The following is a 21,682-nucleotide window of genomic DNA, read 5'->3' as shown; positions in this document are numbered from 1 at the left end:
TTGAACAGTCACTAGACATTCAGGCGCGAGGACGCGAACATATTTTTCGAGCACGCTGAAGACACTCGGTTGGCACCCGAGCATGGTCTGATAACCCTAACACTTTATCCGAGCACGTTCGCTCATCACTAGTTGTCACCCATCACGTGGCTCAGTGGTAACTCCATCTTTCAGGAATACCCGTTTAACTAATTTCTGCCATCTGTGACCGATTCACACCATTTGTAAATATTAAATCTATTAAAATTTAAAGGAGTTTTCCGGTTTCAGAAAACCTGTTTCCCGGCCGCAGTTTGTTTAGAAAAGCATTTTACACACCTTCCCGGTTTCTGTTATTGTCTGCATCGTTGACATCACATAAACAGCGCTGCAGTCCAGAAACTGAGCTCTGCGGCTCTTGAATGCCGTAGAAAGTAAGACACACCAGGAGCAGCGGCATAGACTCTGCGCTGGACTCGAGGAGGGTGAGTATAGAATATATATCGGGTCCAGCGCTGAGTCTATGCCGCTGCTCCTGGTGTGTCTTATTGTCTATGGCGCTCAAGAGCCGCTGATCTCAGTTTCTGGACTGCAGCGCTGTTTATGTGATGTCAACGATGCAGACAATAACAGAAACCAGGAGCAGAGGCGGAAACCCAGAGTTAGCTCAGTTGTTGGACTGCAGCGCTTTTTATGTGATCTGCAGTACTGTTTGTGTTATTTCAGTGATGCACAATATATATATATATATATATATATATATATTTATATTTAAATACACACACAATCCGTGCCTGGAGAAAAATTATTTTTAAGTATGTGTTACCAGGACACTGTAACAAGAAGAGAAGATAATGTTTCCACCGAGGTTAAGGTCATGTGTTTGACAGCGATCGTCTTTCAATAGAGAACTTACTTATCACAGAAGGAAATCCATGTCTGCCAATATCCGCATCTCAATCCAGCCCTTAGGTACCGTGGACCCTGCAGCACTTTAATTAAGCCAAGTTCTTTGTCACTTTTTGCAAGAACATCCATAAACTGTTTGACTAAGTAATTAAACTCCTTGTTTTTCCTCCATTTCTCAAAGTATCAACTGTGCCAATGTTTGCAAAAATGTTTTTTTTTCTTTTGGAAATGATCACATTTCTGTCTGATTGTAAATTTGCCGTTTTTTTTTATTATGATCATTCTATTAAACTGCCACATATCTCTTCTCATGCCCATTTCTTGCCATGTCGAAAAAAGAAAAGCGGGAGAAAAAAGCCCCCTCTATGTTATCTCACGGCACATCATAATTCCTAATCACTTTGGTGGATTTCCATAGACTAATTCCAAATATTTGCTAAGTACATTAAACGACGTAATTATACTTTTTTTTTTTGCCTTTCTCCGTTTAATAGGGAGCATATGGTTTCTTCATCAATCTTGCAAACCGCACTTAATTTTTGAATGCTTTCATTTGAAGAAGTGTACGGTACACAACAACGAATGAGTCCCCCGAGTGCGCGCGAGAAATGGCAAGAGTTTACTCAGTAAATTCAGAATAATTCAGTTAACCCAGTTAATTCAACAGTAAATTTTCTGCATGTCTATACAGCAGCGATCCAAGCGAGATCCAAGGGTGTCTTTATACACCTGTCTCAGCAATGAGCATTTTCTAGCAGCATTGTTGCAACTCAGCATTCCCGAGACTGAGCTTTGCAGAGAATTTTATTTTACTTTTATGAGGAGGGTGGAAAGAAGACAGCAAAAAGGGATGAACCTTTCCTTTTCCACTTAATTTTATCATGAAAAATAACTTGTAAAATCTTTCATGCGTTGGAGGAATGCAAGACGTCTACTTCTTTTAAGGGATTATTACACTTCTATTAGTCAATATTTGTCAACTTTTTGAGATTGTCATCCCTGAAGCTCAGCTAAACTGCTGCCCGAGATCCTGCAGCAGCAGCCAGGGTCGTGCCAACATTCTAGGTGGTTATTTGAGATCATAGAATCGTAGAGTTGGAAGGGACCTCCTGGGCCATCGTGTCCAACCCCCTGCTCAAAGCAGGATTCGCTAAATCATCCCAGACAGATGTCTGTCCAGCCTCTGTTTGAAGACCTCTATTGAAGGAGAACTCGCCACCTCTCGTTGCAGCCTGTTCCACTCATTGATTTCTAATATCTAATCTGTGTGTCCTCCCATTCAGTCTCATCCCATTGCTTCTAGTCTTTCCTTGCGCAAATGAGAATAAAGATGATCCTTCTACAATGTGACAGCCCTTGAGATATTTGTAGGCAGCTATTAAGTCTCCTCTCAGTCTTCTCTTCTGCAAGCTAAACATTCCCAAATCCTGCAACCTTTCCTCATAAGACAGGGTTTGCAGACCGGTCACCATTCTGGTCGCTCTTTTCTGAACTTGCTCCAGTTTGTTGATGTCTTTTTTAAAATGTGGCACCCAAAACTGGACACAATATTCCAGATGAGGTCTGACCAAAGAGGAGTAGAAGGCTATAATGACTTCACATGATCTAGACTATATGCTTCTGATAATACATCCTAGAATTGCAATGCCTTTTTGCTGCTGCATCACACTGTTGACTTATATTCAGTCTGTGATCTATTAGTATACCCAAGTCTTTTTCACATGTGCTGTTGCTTAGCCCTATTCCTCCCATTCTGTATATGCTTTTTTCATGTTTATTGCCCAGATGTAGTACTTTGCATTTTTCCCTGTTAAAAACCATTCTGTTAGTTGCTGCCCACTGCTCCAGTTTATTTATATCTTTCTGAATCCTCTCTCTCTTCTCTAGTATAAGGCCTGTTTCACACTTCCGTTTTTTCAAATCCGTCAAAATCCGTTGGTTTCCGTAAAAAAACGGATCCGCCATTTTTTTGCAGGATCCGTTTTTTTGTCCCATAGACTTCCATTAGTGGTTACCGCGGATCCGTCAAAAAAACGGATCCGTTTTTTTTAAAAACGGATCCGTTTGCATCAGTTTCCGTCAAAAAAACGGAAACGGATCCGTTTGGCGGACACAAAAACGGAAGTGTGAAACAGGCCTTAGCTATCCTTCCTAGCTTTGTGTCATCAGCAAATTTAATCAGTTTACCCTCAATTCCTTAATCTAAATCGTTGATAAAGATGTTGAACAATACAGGACCCAGGACAGAGCCCTGTGGTACCCCACTTGAGACATTCTTCCAACTGGATGTGCAGCCATTTACGATCACTAAGCCAGTTATGAATCCACCTAACAGTTGCCTTATCCATTCCATACATAGTCAATTTTTCAATAAGGATTGTGTGAGAAACTTTGTCAAATTCTTTGCTGAAGTCAAGATATACTATATCTACAGCATTTCCCTGATCCACCCAATCAGTGATTCTGTCATGGAAGGAAATTAAGATAGTCTGACATGACTTATTAGTTACAAACCCATGCTGACTCTGTTTAATCACTTCATTCTTATCCAGGTACTGACATACATGTTGTTGAATAATTTGTTCAAAGATCTTTCCTGGTATACAAGTCAGACTCACCGGCTTATAGTTTCCTGGGTCCACCTTCTTCCCATTTTTGGAAATAGGAACAACATTTGCTCTTCTCCAGTCTTCTGGGACTTCTCCTGTTCTCCACGAATTTTCAAAGTTTATGGAGAGGGGTTCAAAAATTTCTTCTGCAATCTCCTTCAGTACTCTGGGGTGTAATTCATCAGGACCTGGAGACGTGAATTAATTTAGGTTAGCTAAGTGTTCCCTCACTAGCTTTCTGTTTATAGATATCCTGGATTCTTCTATTCCCTTAATAGGACAGTGAAGAACAGTTGATGTTACATTTCCTTTCTGAGAGAAAACAGATGCAAAATAGGAATTTAAAAGTTCAGCCTTCTCAACATCCTGTCTTGCCATTTCATCATTTTCATCCTGTAAAAATACTATAGCATCTTTGACTTTTCTTTTACTTTTGACATATGCCCCAAATCCTTTATTATTGCTTTTGATGTCTCTTGCAAGACTCAATTCATTGTCAGCTTTAGGTAATCTGATTTGTGCCCTGCAGGTTCTGCAGACAGCATTATATTCTTTAGATGTGCCTCCCTCTTTCCATTTTATAAACATTTCTTTCTTCCTTTTTAGTATGTGCTTAAGTTCTGTGTTCATCCATCCTGGTTTCCTTAAATGCTTCCTATTCTTCCCTCTTTTCGGAATTGTTAACAATTGTGCTTTGAGAATTTCATTTTTCAAGATTTCCCATCCTTCTTGGACATTTTTGTCCTTAAGGATATCCAGCCATTGGATCCCTCCAATTCTTTTTCTGAATCCCTTAAAATCTGCCTTTCTGAAATCTAACCTTGACGTCTGAGTCTTCACAGGTCTTCCTCCTCTAGTTATCCAAAATTCTAAAATAGCATGGTCTCTACCTCCTAGGGTCCCAACCACTTTTACCTCCTCAACCATTTCCTCCCTGTTTATAAGGATTAGATCCAAGGTAGCAGTTCCCCATGTCTTCTCCCCTACCTTTTGGATGATAAAGTTGTCAGCAAGAGAGGATAAGAATTTCCTTGACCTGTTAGTTTTGCCTGAGAGAGATTCCCAACAAATGTCTGGATAGTTGAAATCTCCCATGACAACTATGTCATATTTTTTGGAGAACTTGGCCATTTGATGCATAAAGAGTTCATCCATATCTTCAGCTTGCACAGGCGGCCTGTAGTAAATGCCTACAATGTTGTCCTTTCCATTGTTCTGTCCTTGTATTCTTACCCAAACAGTTTCCACAGAATTCCCAGTCTCTGAAGCTTCAATATCTGTGCAGATATACGCGTTTCTAACATACAATGCGACACCACCTCCTCGTTTATCAAGTCTGTTTCTAGCAAATAAGTTGTATCCTTCTAGTCTTGTATTCCAATCATGCGTATCGTATCGTCCCACCAAGTTTCAGTGATTCCAATGACATCATATTTCTTTTCCTGCGTTAGTAGTTCCAATTCTCCTTGTTTGTTGCCCATGCTTTGTGCATTAGTATAGAAACTTTTTAGTTCGTGATTGGTTACTCTTTTCTACAATATTTTTATTTAGATTCTTTTGTCTTTGTTCTTCCTTTCCACTTCTAATAGCAGAGTTCTCAATAGCATTTGTCAGGTGTATGGCTTTTTCTGGTCTTTTGCTTCCCTTCCCACATTGTTCTAGTTTAAAGCTCTACTGATGAGTGTAGCAAGGCGACTTCCAAATACATGTTTTCCAGTCTTCGTAAGGTGCACCCCATCTCTAGCAAGTAGTCCATTGTATAGGTAATTCACTCCGTGATCCAGAAATCCAAATCCTTGTTGACGGCACCATCGACGTAGCCAGGTGCTCACCTGCAGAATCTTATTCCACCTCCTTATTCCATGGCCATCCACTGGGAGGATGGAAGGGAAGACCACCTGCGCTCCCAGTTCTTTCACTTTCTTTCCTAAGTTTTCAAAGTCACTGCAGATGACTTCCAGGTCATTTCTCACGGTGCCGTTTGTCCCCACATGTATTAGCAGGAATGGGTTGTCATCTGTAGGTCTGAAGCGTCCTGATATCCTGTCAGACAGATCTTTAATTTTTGCACCTGGAAGACAGCACATTTCTCTTGAAGTTCTATCCTGTCTGCAGATAGCAGCCTCTATTCCTCTTAACAGGGAATCCCCCATGACCACCACTCTCCATTTCTTCTTCACAACATTTTTCTTTCTCCATCCAGGAGGATTCGGAAGGCGTACAAGGTTGCTGTTTGTGGGCAAAATCTTATCCTGATGTATTTCTTCATCGTTCTCCTGCGTAAGAGCCTGATACTGGTTCCTGAGCAGTATGGGTGCTGACTGCCTCCCGATCCTCCTGCTTCTCTGGGTCACATGTTTCCATTCCTCTGTTTCTTCAGGTGCACTTCAAATTTCTTCTCTTTCTGTAACATGAAGAGATAATTCTGCTCTGTCTAAGAACTCTTCACCTTCACCTAGAATGCTGTCTCCCACCCCTGCCAACATCGAGTTTGCAGGGTGCCGACGGTTGTCATTGCAATCCAAGATCAAGCAGTGGACTTTGGGTCTGCGAGAAAAAGTAACCGGTTAGGCCCTTGTCATAAACAGGGTATAACAGGCCAAGTGTCAATATAAAAACCGGTTGGTCTAGTGCACTATCATTAACTAAGTGTTAAAAGGAATCTGTTATTAAGATTTTGCTACCCTATCTGAGAGCAGCATGATGGATGGGCAGAGACCTTGATTCCAATGATGTATCACTTCCTGGGTTGATTGTTGTAGTTTTGATTAAAAATTGTTTTACCTGCTGCAGATCTACCAGTTCTCTGAATGCTGAGCGGTGTATACCCCTGCCTACACCACTGATTGACTCCCCTTGCAGAGGCAGAAATGTGCCAATCAGTGATGGGGCAAGGTTACACAGCAGGAGGACTATGTGGCACGAGACAACTAGTCCTCTAGTTCAGAAAACTGTAATTTTATCAGAACTACTGCAAGAACCCCAGTAAGTGGTACGTCACTGGAATCGGGGTCTCTGCCCCCCCCATTATGCTGCTCTCTCTGGTGACAGATTCCCTTTAAGTGTTCATATCCCATAGTGGGACTAAATTAGAAGTAAAAAAAAAAAAAATAAAAAAAAAGTTCAATAAACTTGTAAAAAAATATATATATATTCTAGCATGAAAGATCACAGTAAAATATTTCTCCATAAAGGTAGACATATTTGGTATTCCTGCATTTGGAAAACCCGAGCTGTAAAAAATGTAAAATTATTTCATCCGTATGGTGAACACCGTAAAAACAAGAAATTAAAACCACATTAAAAAATGCTGTTTTTTTCATCAAACTGTTACACAAAAAATGGAATAAGACGCCATCAAAATGTTGTATGTTAAAAAATATGGCACAAAGTCACTCATCCTGCGAAAAAAACAACAAGCTAGACTTCATACAACTCTGTTGGCGTGAAAATAAAAAAATGTTTTTACTGTACAAAAGTAGCAAGACATAAAAAAATATATATTAATTTGGAATCGCTGTAATTGTACTGACGCAAAGAAGAAAGCTGTCTTATCACTTTTACCATACAGTGAGCGGCGTCAAAAAATAAATAAAAAATGATTACTTTTTTTGTGGTATTTGTCTGGTTTAGCGATGTAAAAAAAAAATCAAAGTTTCAAACTTGAAAATTTTTCTAACATTGTCCAATTTGCAAATATTTTCATTAAGAAACACAGAACATATATCAACTTAAATTTGCCACTAACATAAAGTACAATGTGTCACAAAAAACTCTCAGAATCATGTGGGATATGTACAGAGGAAGGAAGAAGCAACAATAAATTGCTGGAGACTTTTTTGATAATTTGTAGTCTCATGAAATACATGCCTTTGCCACAAGCTATTTGGGCATTTAGTTTAGGCATGTTGGACTTAAACATGATTGATCCATTGAAATCCAATGGACTGAAGAACAATGGATAAATCATTCTGAAATCCAATGGACTGAAGAACAGAATGATTTATCCATTGTTCTTCAGTCCATTGGATTTCAACATGATTTATCCATTGTTCTTCAGTCCATTGGATTTCAACATGATGGATCCATTGTTTTTCAGTCCATTGGATTTCAACATGATGGATCCATTGTTTTTCAGTCCATCGGATTTCAACATGATGGATCCATTGTTTTTCAGTCCATCAGATTTCAACATGATGGATCCATTGTTCTTCAGTCCATCGAATTTCAACATGATGGATCCATTGTTCTTCAGTCCATCAGATTTCAACATGATGGATCCATTGTTCTTCAGTCCATCGGATTTCAACATGATTTATCCATTGTACTTCTGGGAAAGGCGACTGATAGTACCTTTCTGCCCTTTCTTTATTAAAGTAGACATGTTACACATTTGCGAGAAAGGGTTGAGATAGCTGCCGGCAGATCGATAGTCAATAGTTTTTTGGTGTTGGGCCACCTTTTCTTTGAGCCGCTCTACATTCCAAGATTGCCAGTTTATTCTCTTTCCCGCCAGTGTTATGGTCCACATAACAGGCGTAATAGACCGTTGCAACATCATCAAGCTTATTGGGCTGAAGTACTCTCGAATTGCAGCAGTGAGGGGAGGCCGGAATCGACAGATGTTTTGGTGCTGGTTGCACAAATGGCGGACTTGCTCCTTCAGTCCTAGAATGAGTTTGTCCTTGGTTCTTGCGCAAGAACTCCCGCTGTGGCAAAAGTTGGGGCTTTGAAATGATGTCATTCTCAACTGGAGATTACTGCCTTATGGCGAAAGGGAATTATAGTATCGGGTTTCTTCAATGCTTGGTGGCTTACATGACATCAAAAATTCCTTTAATTGCAATTGACCGTATATTTTTTATACTACAATTACTTACTAAAAAAACATAAGTAGTGCAACGGCCTGATTCTTATTTTTGCTTTTGCCCCTACAGGATTTGAGACTGCACGTTCCTTGGCTCTTCATGGTGCACTGGTAATTCTGGCATGCAGGAACCTCCAAAAGGCAAATGAAGCCAAACGGCAGATAATAGATGAATGGGTAAGTCAGGAAATTTCCATAAATTATTACTTATAAATCATTAAATATTGCATTTTGATAATGAAAGGTTTTTGATCCAATTCACATTATGCTTAGCCGGTTGCGTATGCCGAGTAAGCTAAACATGTCCATTGGGCAGTTGGGAGCTGATAGATTTCTTTTGGTCCCCATTAGGGCAGTATATATCTTAAAAAAGAGGATGAAATAGCGTAATATACTCCGTCCACCAAAGTAGAATAAGTAAACATACCGCTCAGGATACTTATTTTTACCATGGCAGCCTATAGATAGCACATGCACCAACGATGACTAGAGTTGTGACGAATCGATTCACACACTCTAATCCATCGACCTCCTGTGGCCTCTGGAAAGGATTCTAGAGAATTGCCTCTTACCTGACCATTATCTTAACTTCTTTTGATTAGCCATACTGGTGTGAAAGCATCGTTGTGACGTGATACACATCTGACGTCGTGCTAGACTGGCTAATGAAAAGAAGAGCCGTGGATGACGTCAGGGAGGAGACGCTTCTTTGCTCCAGTCCAATGGGCACAGACTACTTGCATAGTTGGCTGACCGGGTCCTTCGAATCGATTCACACTATCCTCTATCAGTGACAGTTGCCATTAATAGGCATCCTTCACAGCCTCTCTATATATACATCTTTTTGTTGGGAAAACACACCTTGTAAGGCTACTTTCACATTTGCGTTTTTTTGCGCCGTGCGCAGTGCAAACGCACATAAAAAATGCATCATGCGTATTTGTGCGGTTTTGCGCTCGTTTTTTTAAAAAAAACTGCAAGCTTTTTTTGCGCTGACGTGCGCATTACCATGGTGATCGGCGGTGCAGGGGCTCCGCCGGCGTTTTACTTCCATTGTTGTAATGCTGAATTGAAAATGGCCGCGCATAGTGAGATCTCGGGAGACGAGATGTCGTCCCGGGAGACGAAATCTCGTCTCCTGAGATCTCACTCTGCGCTTGCGCCGCCTGCGGGTGCCATTTTCCTAGAACTCAATTTAGCATTACAACATTGTAATGCTGAATTGAGCTTCAGGAAAATGGCCGCAATGTAATGCTGAATTGAGCTTCAGAAAAATGGCCGCCGGAGGCGGCGCATATGCGCAGAGTGAGATCTCAGGAGACGAGATCTCGTCTCCCGGGACGACATCTCGTCTCCCGAGATCTCACTATGCGCGGCCATTTTCAAATCAGCCCGGGATGGATGTGCTGGGGCTCCGGGATTTCCACCAATGCTGGCGGAGCCCCCGCACCACCGCCCATCTGCCCATCTGCCATTCAGTTTCAGCACACTTTACCTTTTTAGGTAATTCACACTTTGTACTGCTCTCAGGTTCTTTAGTAGAAGCGTGAAGCGCTTGATGGCCTTTCAGGCAGCTTAGGTCCAAGTTGCCATTTTCTATTTTGTGGTTAGGACTAATTCAGCTCATGCAGGAACCACTAAGGTCAGGATATCTAGTCCGTACAGGAACCGGAAGGGCCAGTTGCAGTTTTTTAGCTTTACCTATTATCCCGAGGAGTTGCTACGCTAGCACAACAATCCTGATAATTAGGTAATCAGTTTATAATACCAGGACTATAAGGGAATCCCCATTTTAAACCAAATTTCTGACCCTGTATGACTTTAGGCAGTCCCCTAATCTACCTTTCGTCTTATGGAAAATGCATGTAGAAGTGGTTTCACATGTTGGAAGCTGTCTAGGAATTACAACAGATGTGACCTTACTTTTCAGGCATTTGATTATCCAAAGATGGAAGCGTTTTTATTTTACTTTTTTTTTACTTTTACTGTCAGTAAAATGGTAGTTTACTATTAACCTTTATTTTTTATATGCTATGGCGATTTTCCCGTGAGATTATTTTATATCTCGAAATACATAATCTGCTCCCAACCACTAAGTGCTGTGACTCCCATCCCTTCCTACATCTCCCCTGGGTCACTCTCCACATTTGATCCCATCACAGAAGAAGAAGTCTCCAGACTCCTCTCTTCTTCTCGTCCGACTACATGCACTACCGACCCCATTCCCTCACATCTCCTCCAGTCTCTCTCTCCAGTCGTCACAACCCACCTAACTACAATCTTTAATCTCTCCCTCTCCTCGGGCATTTTCCCATCCTCCTACAAACACGCCATCGTTACTCCATTACTAAAGAAACCTGCTCTCACCCCATCCTGCACAAACAACTACAGACCAGTCTCCTATCTCCCCTTCATCTCTAAACTTTTGGAACGCCTAGTTTACTCCCGCCTTACCCGTTACCTCTCCATTCACTCCCTTCTAGACCCTTCACAGTCCGGCTTCCGCCCCCTACATTCGACTGAAACTGCACTCATCAAAGTAACCAATGACCTTCTGACAGCAAAACGTAACGGTGACCACTCTCTGCTCATTCTTCTTGACCTATCTGCAGCTTTCGATACTGTTGACCACCATCTCCTACTCTCTAGGCTCCAGTCACTAGGCATTAAGGACACTGCACTCTCCTGGTTCTCTTCCTATCTCTCTGACCGCTCCTTCAGTGTTTTGTTCTCTGGCTCCACGTCATCTCCTCTTCCTCTTGCTGTCGGGGTACCTCAGGGCTCAGTCCTTGGCCCCCTTCTTTTCTCTCTCTACACGGCCCCAATTGGACAGACCATCAGCAGATTTGGCTTTCAGTACCATCTTTATGCTGATGACACACAACTATACACGTCTTCCCCCGACCTTACCCCCGCTGTACTACAGAAAGCCAGTGACTGTCTGTCCGCAGTCTCCAATATCATGTCCGCTCTCTATCTGAAACTCAACCTCTCCAAAACTGAACTTCTTCTGCTCCCGCCGTCTACTAACCTCCCTAAATCTGACATTTCCCTCTCCGTGGGTGGTACCACAATAACTCCCCGGCAGCAGGTGCGCTGTCTGGGTGTTATGTTTGACACCAATCTCTCCTTCACATCCCATATACAATCCCTTGCCCGCTCTTGCCGCTTACACCTAAAGAACATCTCTAGAATCCGCCCTTTTCTCACTATGGAAACAACAAAAACCCTCACTGTTGCATTGATCCACTCTCGCCTGGATTACTGCAACGCTCTATTAATTGGCCTCCCCGTCACTCGACTATCCCCTCTCCAGTCCATACTTAATGCAGCGGCCAGGACCGTCCATCTGGGTAATCGGTACTCAGACGCGTCCGCTCTTCGCCAGTCCTTACATTGGCTGCCCATTCATTATAGGATCCAATTCAAAGTACTTGTTCTCACCCACAAAGCTCTCCACAGTGCGGCACCCCCTTACATCTCTTCACTCATTTCTGTCTATCGGCCTAGCCGATCGCTGCACTCTGCAAACGAAGTTCGACTAACCTCTGCACTAATCCGTACCTCCCATTCCCGACTCCAAGACTTCTCCCGTGCTGCTCGTATCCTCTGGAATGCTCTACCCCAAGAAATCAGGACTATCCACAATTTGCATAGTTTCAGGCGCTCCCTCAAAACACACCTGTTCAGAGCGGCCTATCACATTCACTAATCAAAGTCATTCTCTGTGTAAGTGTGCGTGTGTAGCCCATTCACTATCTCCATCCATCCTTCACTCCCGCAAGATGGCTGGACCTTCATTGTAAATACACCATTGTATATACACCCCTGTACTCTGTACTCTGTATCTCCCTCACCTCATTGTAGATTGTACGCTCTCACGAGCAGGGTCGTCTTATTTCGTCTTATTTTGCTTTAATTATTGTATTGTTAGCGTTGTTACTTATGACTTGTGTCTTGAAACTGTTAAACTGTAAAGCGCTGCGGAATATGTTGGCGCTATATAAATAAAGATTATTATTATTAAAGATTATTATTACATACTTATTTTTTACTTCATTCCCTTACAAACCATTCAGCACTGAAAGAGTGGGCCGCCGTTCCTTCAGCTTTTCGAGCCTCGCCAAGATCTGTTCAGGCAGCAGGTGGCTCTCGTATCTCATACACGTTCTCCCAGGCCTCCAGCATTAAGTGGCAGCATATTGTGTCTATAAGTACTTTTCAAAACGCTGCCATTTGCCACTTCTAAGGGGATTTGTTTCCTTTCTCTTTAGGAAAACAATTGCCTGTGTCCACCGATTAACTGAGACTAAGCCATCAGTGAGGTTTTTTCTTTTTTTTTTCTTGTAATGGCTTTGTTGTTGTTTATTGAGAGGGGCTAATTAACTTTGATTATTGTGCTAATATTATGGCACTTTGACAGTCCTTCAGGTTTCCGAGACTGCAAAAATAAACAAATGAAATGCAAGTGCTGGAGCAGAAAGAATAAGTTATTACTGAACTTTGATTACCCGCTATATATCGCCAGGAGAGAATCTGTTGATTAATTACAGGATGTCGGAAATTTACATTGCATTCCGGGAGTGAAAATAGTGTTCTCCTCGAAAACCTTTTTGTACCCATCGGGATGGAAAATTATCTGGTATCTTATGTCTCGTAACAAATAGATATAAAGGGAATTTTCATGCTTTTGTGTTCTTTTGCCCGAAAGCATAACAACGAGACATTGGATGCTCAGTTGACAAGTATTACTAGATATTCTGGGTTTTTTTGTGTTTGTGTATGTTACAGTTATACAATGGTATTTGATTGGATCATGTAGGTGATTGGCTAGGGCCTGTCACTTTAACAGGTTAGTTAACCCTAAGTGAGGATTGCAAAAATTGTATGGTCGCATAGACGGTATTGTTTGGAGAAGTGATGGGAAGAGAAGATGCAGTCATGCTGAATCTTCTGTGATTCTAAGGAAGAAAGGGATGTCCGTAGAGACTGTACCGTGTGCGTGTCACCATTATCCAAGAGCAAAGCTGCAGTAAACGAGGTCCGTTACCAAGCCGGAAAGCTCTAACTACACCTGACCATCATACTTTGCACCCCACGTGGACCCGTCACTTTGAAGAATCTTACGTCTTCGAGTGCAAACACAAGTATTGACTTTGTTGAGCTTTACACTTGTGTCTGGACAATATTTTATCCGACAGTATCTCAGACCGGTGGTCCCCCCCTTGCATAAAAATTTTGCTTTTGCAACTTTGTTGTTAGTCGTTTCTTTTTACAGAACGTATGCCCTGCACCCTCATGTGCACACACAGTGATAAAGGTGCCTCTTCGGTGTATTTTGGCTTCTGTCGGCAGTGGAAATTGGCAAAAATTGTTCCAGCTCCCAGAGAAAGAAAGCAACCAATTACTGTTTTTTGTCTTAAGAAGTTTGTCCAGATTCGAAACGCGTAGGAAATATAAAACATTCCTTTATCTCAACCCCTCTACCGATGACTCTCCCTCTTTCCATGAACAAAGCTCTCTTCAACTATCTTCAATCACTAAAATGCCGTCATCCAAACAAGAATAGAAAAGATGACCAACGCGTTTCGAATGCTGTCTTTTACCAGCTTTACGGAATTTTTCTTTACTGCAGCCGCAGAGCCATAGGAAAATGTAGGCTGGAGATGATTTGTTGATTTCTATGGAATAGTTTTGAGACCTTTGTGAGCCACGGATTTGGAGGTGGTTGAGCGTTGACCTATTGTCAATGCCGGGATCCTGTGTTATCTATACAGTCATGGCAAAAAGTCTTGGCACCCTTGAAATTTTTCCAGAAAATGAAGTATTTTTTGTCCCAGAAAATTATTGCACATGCTTTGTTATACACATGTGTATTTCCTCTGCGTGCATTGAAACAACACAAAAAAAAAAAAAACGATAAAAAATGGCAAATTGGACGTAATTTGACACAAAACCCCAAAATTGGACCTGACAAAACTGCTGGTACGTGTGTATGGAGATGTCAGGAGAGACAGATATCTGTCGATTGAACATTCAGCCGACAACTATCTCGAGCGCGTTTGCAGCTTTAGGAAAATTCTAAAAAAAAAAATTACCAAAAATTGAAGTCAGTTGATAAAATCAGTTTATTTTTCCCTTGAATTCATAATTACCGTAATCTGCAATACAAAAATAACAAGCCCACCATATATAAAATTTATATATTTTTTCAATATATTAATTCACTAAATGGTTATTCTTTTTTTATTATTAGTTCTACAAAATATTTTTTCCTTAAAAAAAAAAAAAAAAAAAGGATGAAACTATTTCAATATCACGAGAACGTCTGTAAAAATATTTGTGACAGCGAGTGAAGAACGCTGGGTTTCTTCGAATAAGTGGCAATTCTAGACGATTTCACCGTCAATCAGTCGATCCTCGAGAGCAGATTATTACGTTACTCCTCTCTATTCTGTAAAATATAGATTTCATTAGTGTTAACAGAGGAACATTTTTCTTATTTCTTTTATTTTCCCCGTATGATTATGGAGGTCGGAAAAAAAAATCCTGATTGACATTTTTTTTTTTTTTTTCGTAATTCAAGTGGTCATTTCTTGGCATTAGATAGACTTTGTTGAAGATATTGAAGGAAAAGAATTTATTACTAATATGCAGGAAGATTTTTTTTTTTTTTTAACAAATTAGCCAGCAGTGGAGGGGGCGGAAAAACATAAAAATAAAAAATCAGACCTTCTCTTCGAACTATTCCATTAATTGCCAGCCTCGTCGTGCTCACTCCACCATCGCAGACAATATGGCTAAAGTTCTACACAATCATTGCGTTTGTGAGTAAGTGATTACAGGAAAGGAGTCATGCAAACCCCAATCTTTTTGTTGCCTTGTCTCTGTGTTTTTGTTTTTTATTTTTTTTATTTTTTTTTTCAGTATTTTTTTTTTTTTTTCACTATTTTTTTTTGTTAATGCTCACGCATGATCAAGCTTTAATATCACACCTTCAGCTTTGTTTCGACATCGCACGCTCTGAAAAGAAGGAAATTAGAACAGTAAAACTGTGATTTTTTTTTAATCAGAAAGCTATTGTCTAACTTAAATCTCATCTTGAGGGGTGGGGAAAGCCTTCGAGCAACCAAGGAGGGGAAAAAAAAATAAGAATAAAATATCAATACTTTGTAAAGTAGGACTTATCGCTCCAGTACAGAGCTTAATCGGCTTTAAGGTTTAATATGTAAGAATATAACCTATCGTTCAACCCCTTCTCCAGCTTACGATTTTCTACTTTTGTTTTTTTCTTCCCCTTATCCCCAGAGCCATAGTTTTTTTTTTTCTTTTTCCGTCAATATGGCTGTGTAAGGGCTTGAGGTTTTTTTTTTTGCGGGACGAGTTGTACTTTTGAATGCCCCGTAAAACGTGAAAAAACATTCCAAGTGCGGTGTAATAGCCCAAAAGTGCAGTTCCACCATTGTTTTTTGGGTTTTTTTATTTACCATGTTCACTAAATGCTAAAACTTGACCTGGTAATATGATTTTCCCAGTTAGTATGAGTACGCAGATCCCAAACATGTGTAGGCTCTTTTTTATTTAAATAGCAAAAAAAAAATTTGTAAAAAGAAACAAAAATTGTTTTTTTTTTTGCCATTTTCCGAGACCCGTAGTGTCTACATTTTTCGTGATCTGAGGCTGGGTGAGGGCTTATTTTTTGTGCCCCGAGCTTATGTTTTATTTTTACCATTTTGGGGCAGATACAATGTTTGGATCACCTGTTATTGCAATGTTGCTGCGGCCTAAAAATGTAATTCTGGTGTTTTGAATTTTCAGCTCTGCTGTGAATAGCAAAAACCACGATCTATGAACGCTGGCCACGGACCGGCGTTCATAGGAGATTCACAATGACAGGCATTCTTGTGCAGATCCCCAGCTGTCCTGACAACCCATTGGCGCCCCACAATCATGTAACAGGCATCATTTGGTGGGATCTGTGACGCGCTTCCAGCCAGTGCATGTTAAATGACGCTGTCACTGACTGACAGCGTCATTTAACCGGTTAACAGCCTCAGGTGGCTCTCGGATCCACATGCAGCTGTTAGAGGCACAAGACAGCTGATCAGATCAGCTGTCTTGTTAAGGTAAAGATCCACCAATCACAATAGGCAACTTCCCAGGTCCTCCTCCCTTTACAATGCCCTTTGCACGATCTCATTAGCTGCTTCAATACAGATGATAGATTGGCTATGTACATGTGTTGTTTCTGATGCTTCAGTACGTGTGTTGTTTCCTGAAATAACATGAAGATAGAGTCTGAAAAAAAAAAAAAACCCAGTGGCTGGTGTGATGTATTTTTTTACTTTTAATACAGATTGTGATATGCAAAAAAATGATAAATATATTTTTAAAAATACAATTTAATGCAAAAACCTGATGTAAATAATAAGTAAATTTCCGATGACAAGTTCTCTTTAATGAACAACAGGGTTGTACATGAGGCTTCGCCCTAAAATGATGATGGCATCCTACCCTGGTTTGTGAGTTTTTTAGAAGCTTATGTGGATTTAACTGTGGCGCTTTTTGTATCCTCCATATATTCTAATGGAGGTCAAACCCATATGTGAAGTTTTTTCACTGTCAGAAACTGGCCTTGTGCCCCATAGTTATTGAGGTCTCATGGATAAGCAAAATGTTTCTGCTAGGAAATGCCTTTTTAGAGCATGAAGCTGTACTGGTGAGTGTAAGGCTGATTTCTAAGTTTTGTACGTGTCTATTTCTGAGTCTCTATCAGCTGATTTATGACCACAGACCACATCAAAGTTGCGCTGAACTTTGGTAGTTGTCATAAAAAAGAACATAGGAGCTAAGAAAAAAAATGAATAAAAGCGTTACAAACTCTCATGCCAGAGCAAGCTCACTTGCAGATTCTCAGTTAACTCACTCTACAGCCAGCAATGTGCAGAGAAACAAGTCTGTGAAATATAAACTGTGCAAATTTTTTGTTAAACCAAATTGCCTAAACCTAAACTATTTAAGCCCAAAATACATGCTTTTAATTAAAAAAAGAATGGGAGGTAGAACAAAAAAATTAAATTCATTTCCCATACACATTAAATAGTTGATCGTGGTTCCTGTACCTTCTCTTCAGTGGTAGCAAAAAAGGCCAAAATGCACAATAAAATAATAATAATAAAAAATCCTACTGCGTCCATATCATTGAAACATTTAGTTTAAAGGGAGTCTGTCATCAGCAAACATGCTGCCATGTAGTCCCCCATATTCATAAGCTGTATAACCACGCCCTCCCACCTCTGATTGGTAGCTTTCTGCCTACGCACAGTGTATACAGAGAGCTGCTAATCAGAGGTGTGGGCGGGGTTGTACAGAGCTCACTATTCTGAGCACTGCTAGATCTCCAGAAGAGAAAACAGGGATTTTATCAAAACTTAATGGCTAAATTCACAGCTGGTGTCTGATCCATGACTAGCCCAATACATTTCAGGGTTCAATTCGATATGGCATTAAACAGTCCTCCTAATCTTTCTGGTCACATTTTGATATCGTGAGACCAAGACGACACCTAACAATTGATGAACAGGGCACCACATAGTCCTCCATACATTATTATGGGCACTACATAGTCCTCCATAGAGGATTATGGGCACTGCATAGTCCTCCATAGAGTATTATGAGCACCACCTAGTCCTCCATAGAATATTATGGGCACCACATAGTCCTCCATAGAATATTTTGGGCTCCACATAGTCCTCCATAAAGTATTATGGGAACCACATAGTGCTCTATAGAGTATTATGAGCACCACACAGTCCACCATAGAGTATTATGGGCACCACATAGTCCTCCATACAGTATAGTGGGTCCCACATAGTTCTCCATGCGGTATAATGGGCCCCATATAGTGCTTCATACAGTATTAACAGTATTATGGGCACCACATAGTGCTCCAAGCAGTATATAAGGCCCCAAATATTGCTCCATGCAATAGAATGGACCCCATGTATGGTTGTGTACAATATGAGCCCTATATATTGCTCCACACAGTATAATATGTCCCATATATGACTCCATACTGTATAATGGGCTCCATATATGGTTGTGTACAGTATAATGAGACCCATATATTGCTCCACACAGTATATGTCCCATATATGATTCCATACTGTATAATGGGCCCCATATATGGTTCTATACAGTATAATGAGCCCCATATAATGCTTCATACAGTATAATAGTCATCATATATGGCTCCATACAGTATAATAGGCCCCTTATATTGCTCCATACAGTATAATGGCCCCCTCTATTGATCCATACAGTATAATGGCCCCCTATATTTCTCCATACAGTATAATGGGCCCCATGTATTACTCCATACAGTATAATGGACCAATATAATGCCCCATACATAAAAAAATAATGAAATTATCATCTCTCCCTGTTCCCCCGCTGCTCCGGTCTCCTCATGATCTTCTGACCCTCTGAACTGCTCAGCACAAAGGGTGCGCAGTTGTGACGTCTTCGCGCCCTGTGCACTGAGACATCACAGTGCTCAGATGCAGATGGGGAATGATGGGAGAGGGATTCTTACGCTCCCTATCGCATCATTGTTTTCAACTGTATCGGCATTCAGGATGCTGAAACAGTTGAAGGTATGATGCGGGTGGGTGGGGGTCCCTTGACTCACGGGCCCCATGACGTGCTGGTGTCCTTAACGGTGAGTTTTCCCAAGTCCCTGTCACTTGCCCAGGTGCGCCAGGTGGTGGCGCTGGCCCTTCTTGAGATGCAGACAAAGCAAACGAATGTATCCACTCATTTTGGCTCTAAAACTTCACAAATTTATAAGTATAGCGTAAAAGGTTCCAAATACAGTAAAAACATTGCATTAAGTAAAAAAAAAACACGCGGTTCGGACGTAACTGTGCTTAGTCATGGTACTAATACAGAATTACAGATTTAAATAGAAAAACCAGCTAAAAGAAGACTTACCCAATTGACCGGGTAAATACAAAAACCATAACGAATGTGAAACTGAAGTACAAAAAAACTTGAATTGAGTACATATCTTAACATAGATGGTAAGCCAAAAGACTCTTCATCCCCCATCAAACTTTTTTGGCTTTCCTTAGGGACCATTGGGCCACAAACTATATAGTCCCCACAACTTTTCTCTTAGATAAAGTTGGAAGATGCCGACAGGAGCTGCGAGAGCTCTTCTTTTTGGAAATTCACTACAGCTCCTTCCTTCAAGCAGTTGATGGGAGTCTCAGGTCCTAGATCACCACCAATGTTCTCTTGGAATTTTTTCTTTAACTTTCGAGAAGAGAGAATTTAGCAATAATTAAAGGGCAACTCATGGAACTAGTTTGGGTCCCATTTACTGAACGTCGTCCTGTTGCAACAACTGGGAAATTACCAGAAGGTTAAATCTCGGCACCAGTTTGGATGGGAGTTTGGAAGGTTGACCACCATCGGACAACCGTTATCTTTTGGAATTTTTTCTTAAGCTTTCGAGAATAGTGAATTCTTAGATAATTAAAGGGCAAATCATGAAACTAGTTTGGGTCCCAAATACTGAATGTCGTCGTGTTGCAACAACTGTGAAATTACCAGAAGGTTAAATCTCGGCATCGGTTTGGATGGGAGTTTGGAAGGTTGACCACCATCGGACAACTGTTATCTTTTGGAATTTTTTCTTAAACTTTCCAGAAGAGTGAATTTTTCGCTAATTAAAGGGAAACTCATGGAACTAGATTGGGTCCCAAATACTAAACGTCATGTTGCAGCAACTGGGAAATTACCAGAAGGTTATATCTCAGCACCGGTTTGGTTGTGAGTTTGGAAGGCTGACCACCATCGGATGACCCTATAGTAGGTCAGTAGGGTGCATGAAGGGACAACAGCATTTTGATTCCTTCTTTGAGTCTCCATATATATACCAAGCACCGTATTGAGGATGCACCACAGTTTGGGCACAGCAAGAGTTAACCGTGGCAAACAAAAACGGGACCGTCCCACGTAGCCGCAGTTTCCCCGACATTCACATGGATGAATTGTTGAAATCCTTTCTGTTTCTCATTGCGATCTAAACATATGGCATGAATTTTCTGCTCTCATTATGGATGCCGAGAGAAGAGAAAGACAAATATTTACTCTACATTCATGTTTTACAGTAAAAACACTGTTCTGCTTGTTTATACAGTTTCAATGTTATAATTTTTATGGTCTGTTTGAAAACCGCTGTAAACCTGGATCTAAATCATAAAGGAGATTTGTTACATTCTCCGCAGAAAGAAAGGATATACAGTGCGGAGTTATTGCAGCGTTAGGTCCACAGTCAGTGGGACTCGATGCGCAGCCTTGTCTGAACGTACCCCAGAGCAATTCATTTAGATTTATTTTGATTATACAAATGGAAAACTTGACATTTTAAATTAATTAAAGTTATTTTATTAAGCTGATTGTCACACAGAGAATTTAGATCGCCCGTCTTTTTCTTTTTTTTTTCTTTTCTTAACAGTGCTGCACTTTTTGATTATTATTATTTCAGCTGCGCTTCCTGCATATTTAATTTCAGCCATAATGTTAGTATAATTTCTAATTTTTATCTTTATTATATTCACGGTTGGAAGACCAGGTATATATTTATTTTTATTTAGCTTTTTTTATAATGTTTTTATTATTTATTTTATATACACTGTATGTGTGTGTATGTATGTGTGTATATATATATATATATATATATATATATATATATAATTTTTAAATTTATATATATATTTTGCAATGATCTTTTTTTTTTTAACTAGGATTCCGTTTTATATGAAAATACAGTATTGTATAGAGGTAAAGTAGTTGATATCTGCTGGAAAATATAGCTAAAAGGGCTGAGAGCTGTACGTACGGTCTAAGAATGCTAATCTAGGTACCAACTGATCACATGGGGGGAGGATAGCGTAAAATTTGGTCATGTTTTGGCATACCTACAAGCCCATTTTACAGATAAGTAACAAATGCAGGCTGCAATTCACTTCACAATCAGTGAGGAACCAAACATACACACATAGCATAAACCTCTCCAGACAGAGTACCAGAAAATATTTTTTTTTTTCATAATTGGTTATTTCATATATCAAACCATTAGAATAATTAAAATGTTTCTTTGATCACAAGATATTAATTAAACTTATCCTTAGGAGCTGTTCTGCAGTTTTCAGCAAGGGGTGTCACACATGGAATGGGGCCACGCAGTGCAGAATCCAGCCACCGCCAGAGTTTATATCAACTGTCCGGTGAAGAATAGATGTCAGATCCC

At 40.4% G+C, this 21,682-nt stretch overlaps 1 protein-coding gene across 11 annotated transcripts in view; it reads left to right on the top strand.

The window, feature by feature from the left end:
* The window catches only part of WWOX (WW domain containing oxidoreductase), a 1,101,136-nt gene that overhangs the window by 120,433 nt on the left and 959,021 nt on the right, over nucleotides 1-21,682 (top strand). For all 11 annotated transcript variants that reach the window (XR_012233619.1, XM_073582662.1, XM_073582652.1 and 8 more), the window contains exon 6: nucleotides 8,435-8,541. Coding sequence is in view for 10 of the 11 variants with exons in the window: in XM_073582662.1 (XP_073438763.1) it covers nucleotides 8,435-8,541 (107 nt within the window). In the remaining variant the exon portion in view is untranslated. The remainder of the gene's footprint in view (nucleotides 1-8,434; nucleotides 8,542-21,682) is intronic.

The sequence above is a fragment of the Dendrobates tinctorius genome, unplaced genomic scaffold (genome assembly GCF_039654945.1).
Source record: "Dendrobates tinctorius isolate UK_male_01 unplaced genomic scaffold, ASM3965494v1 ptg000009l, whole genome shotgun sequence".
Classification (NCBI taxonomy): domain Eukaryota; kingdom Metazoa; phylum Chordata; class Amphibia; order Anura; family Dendrobatidae; genus Dendrobates; species Dendrobates tinctorius.
This window is presented reverse-complemented; position numbering and strand designations above follow the sequence as displayed.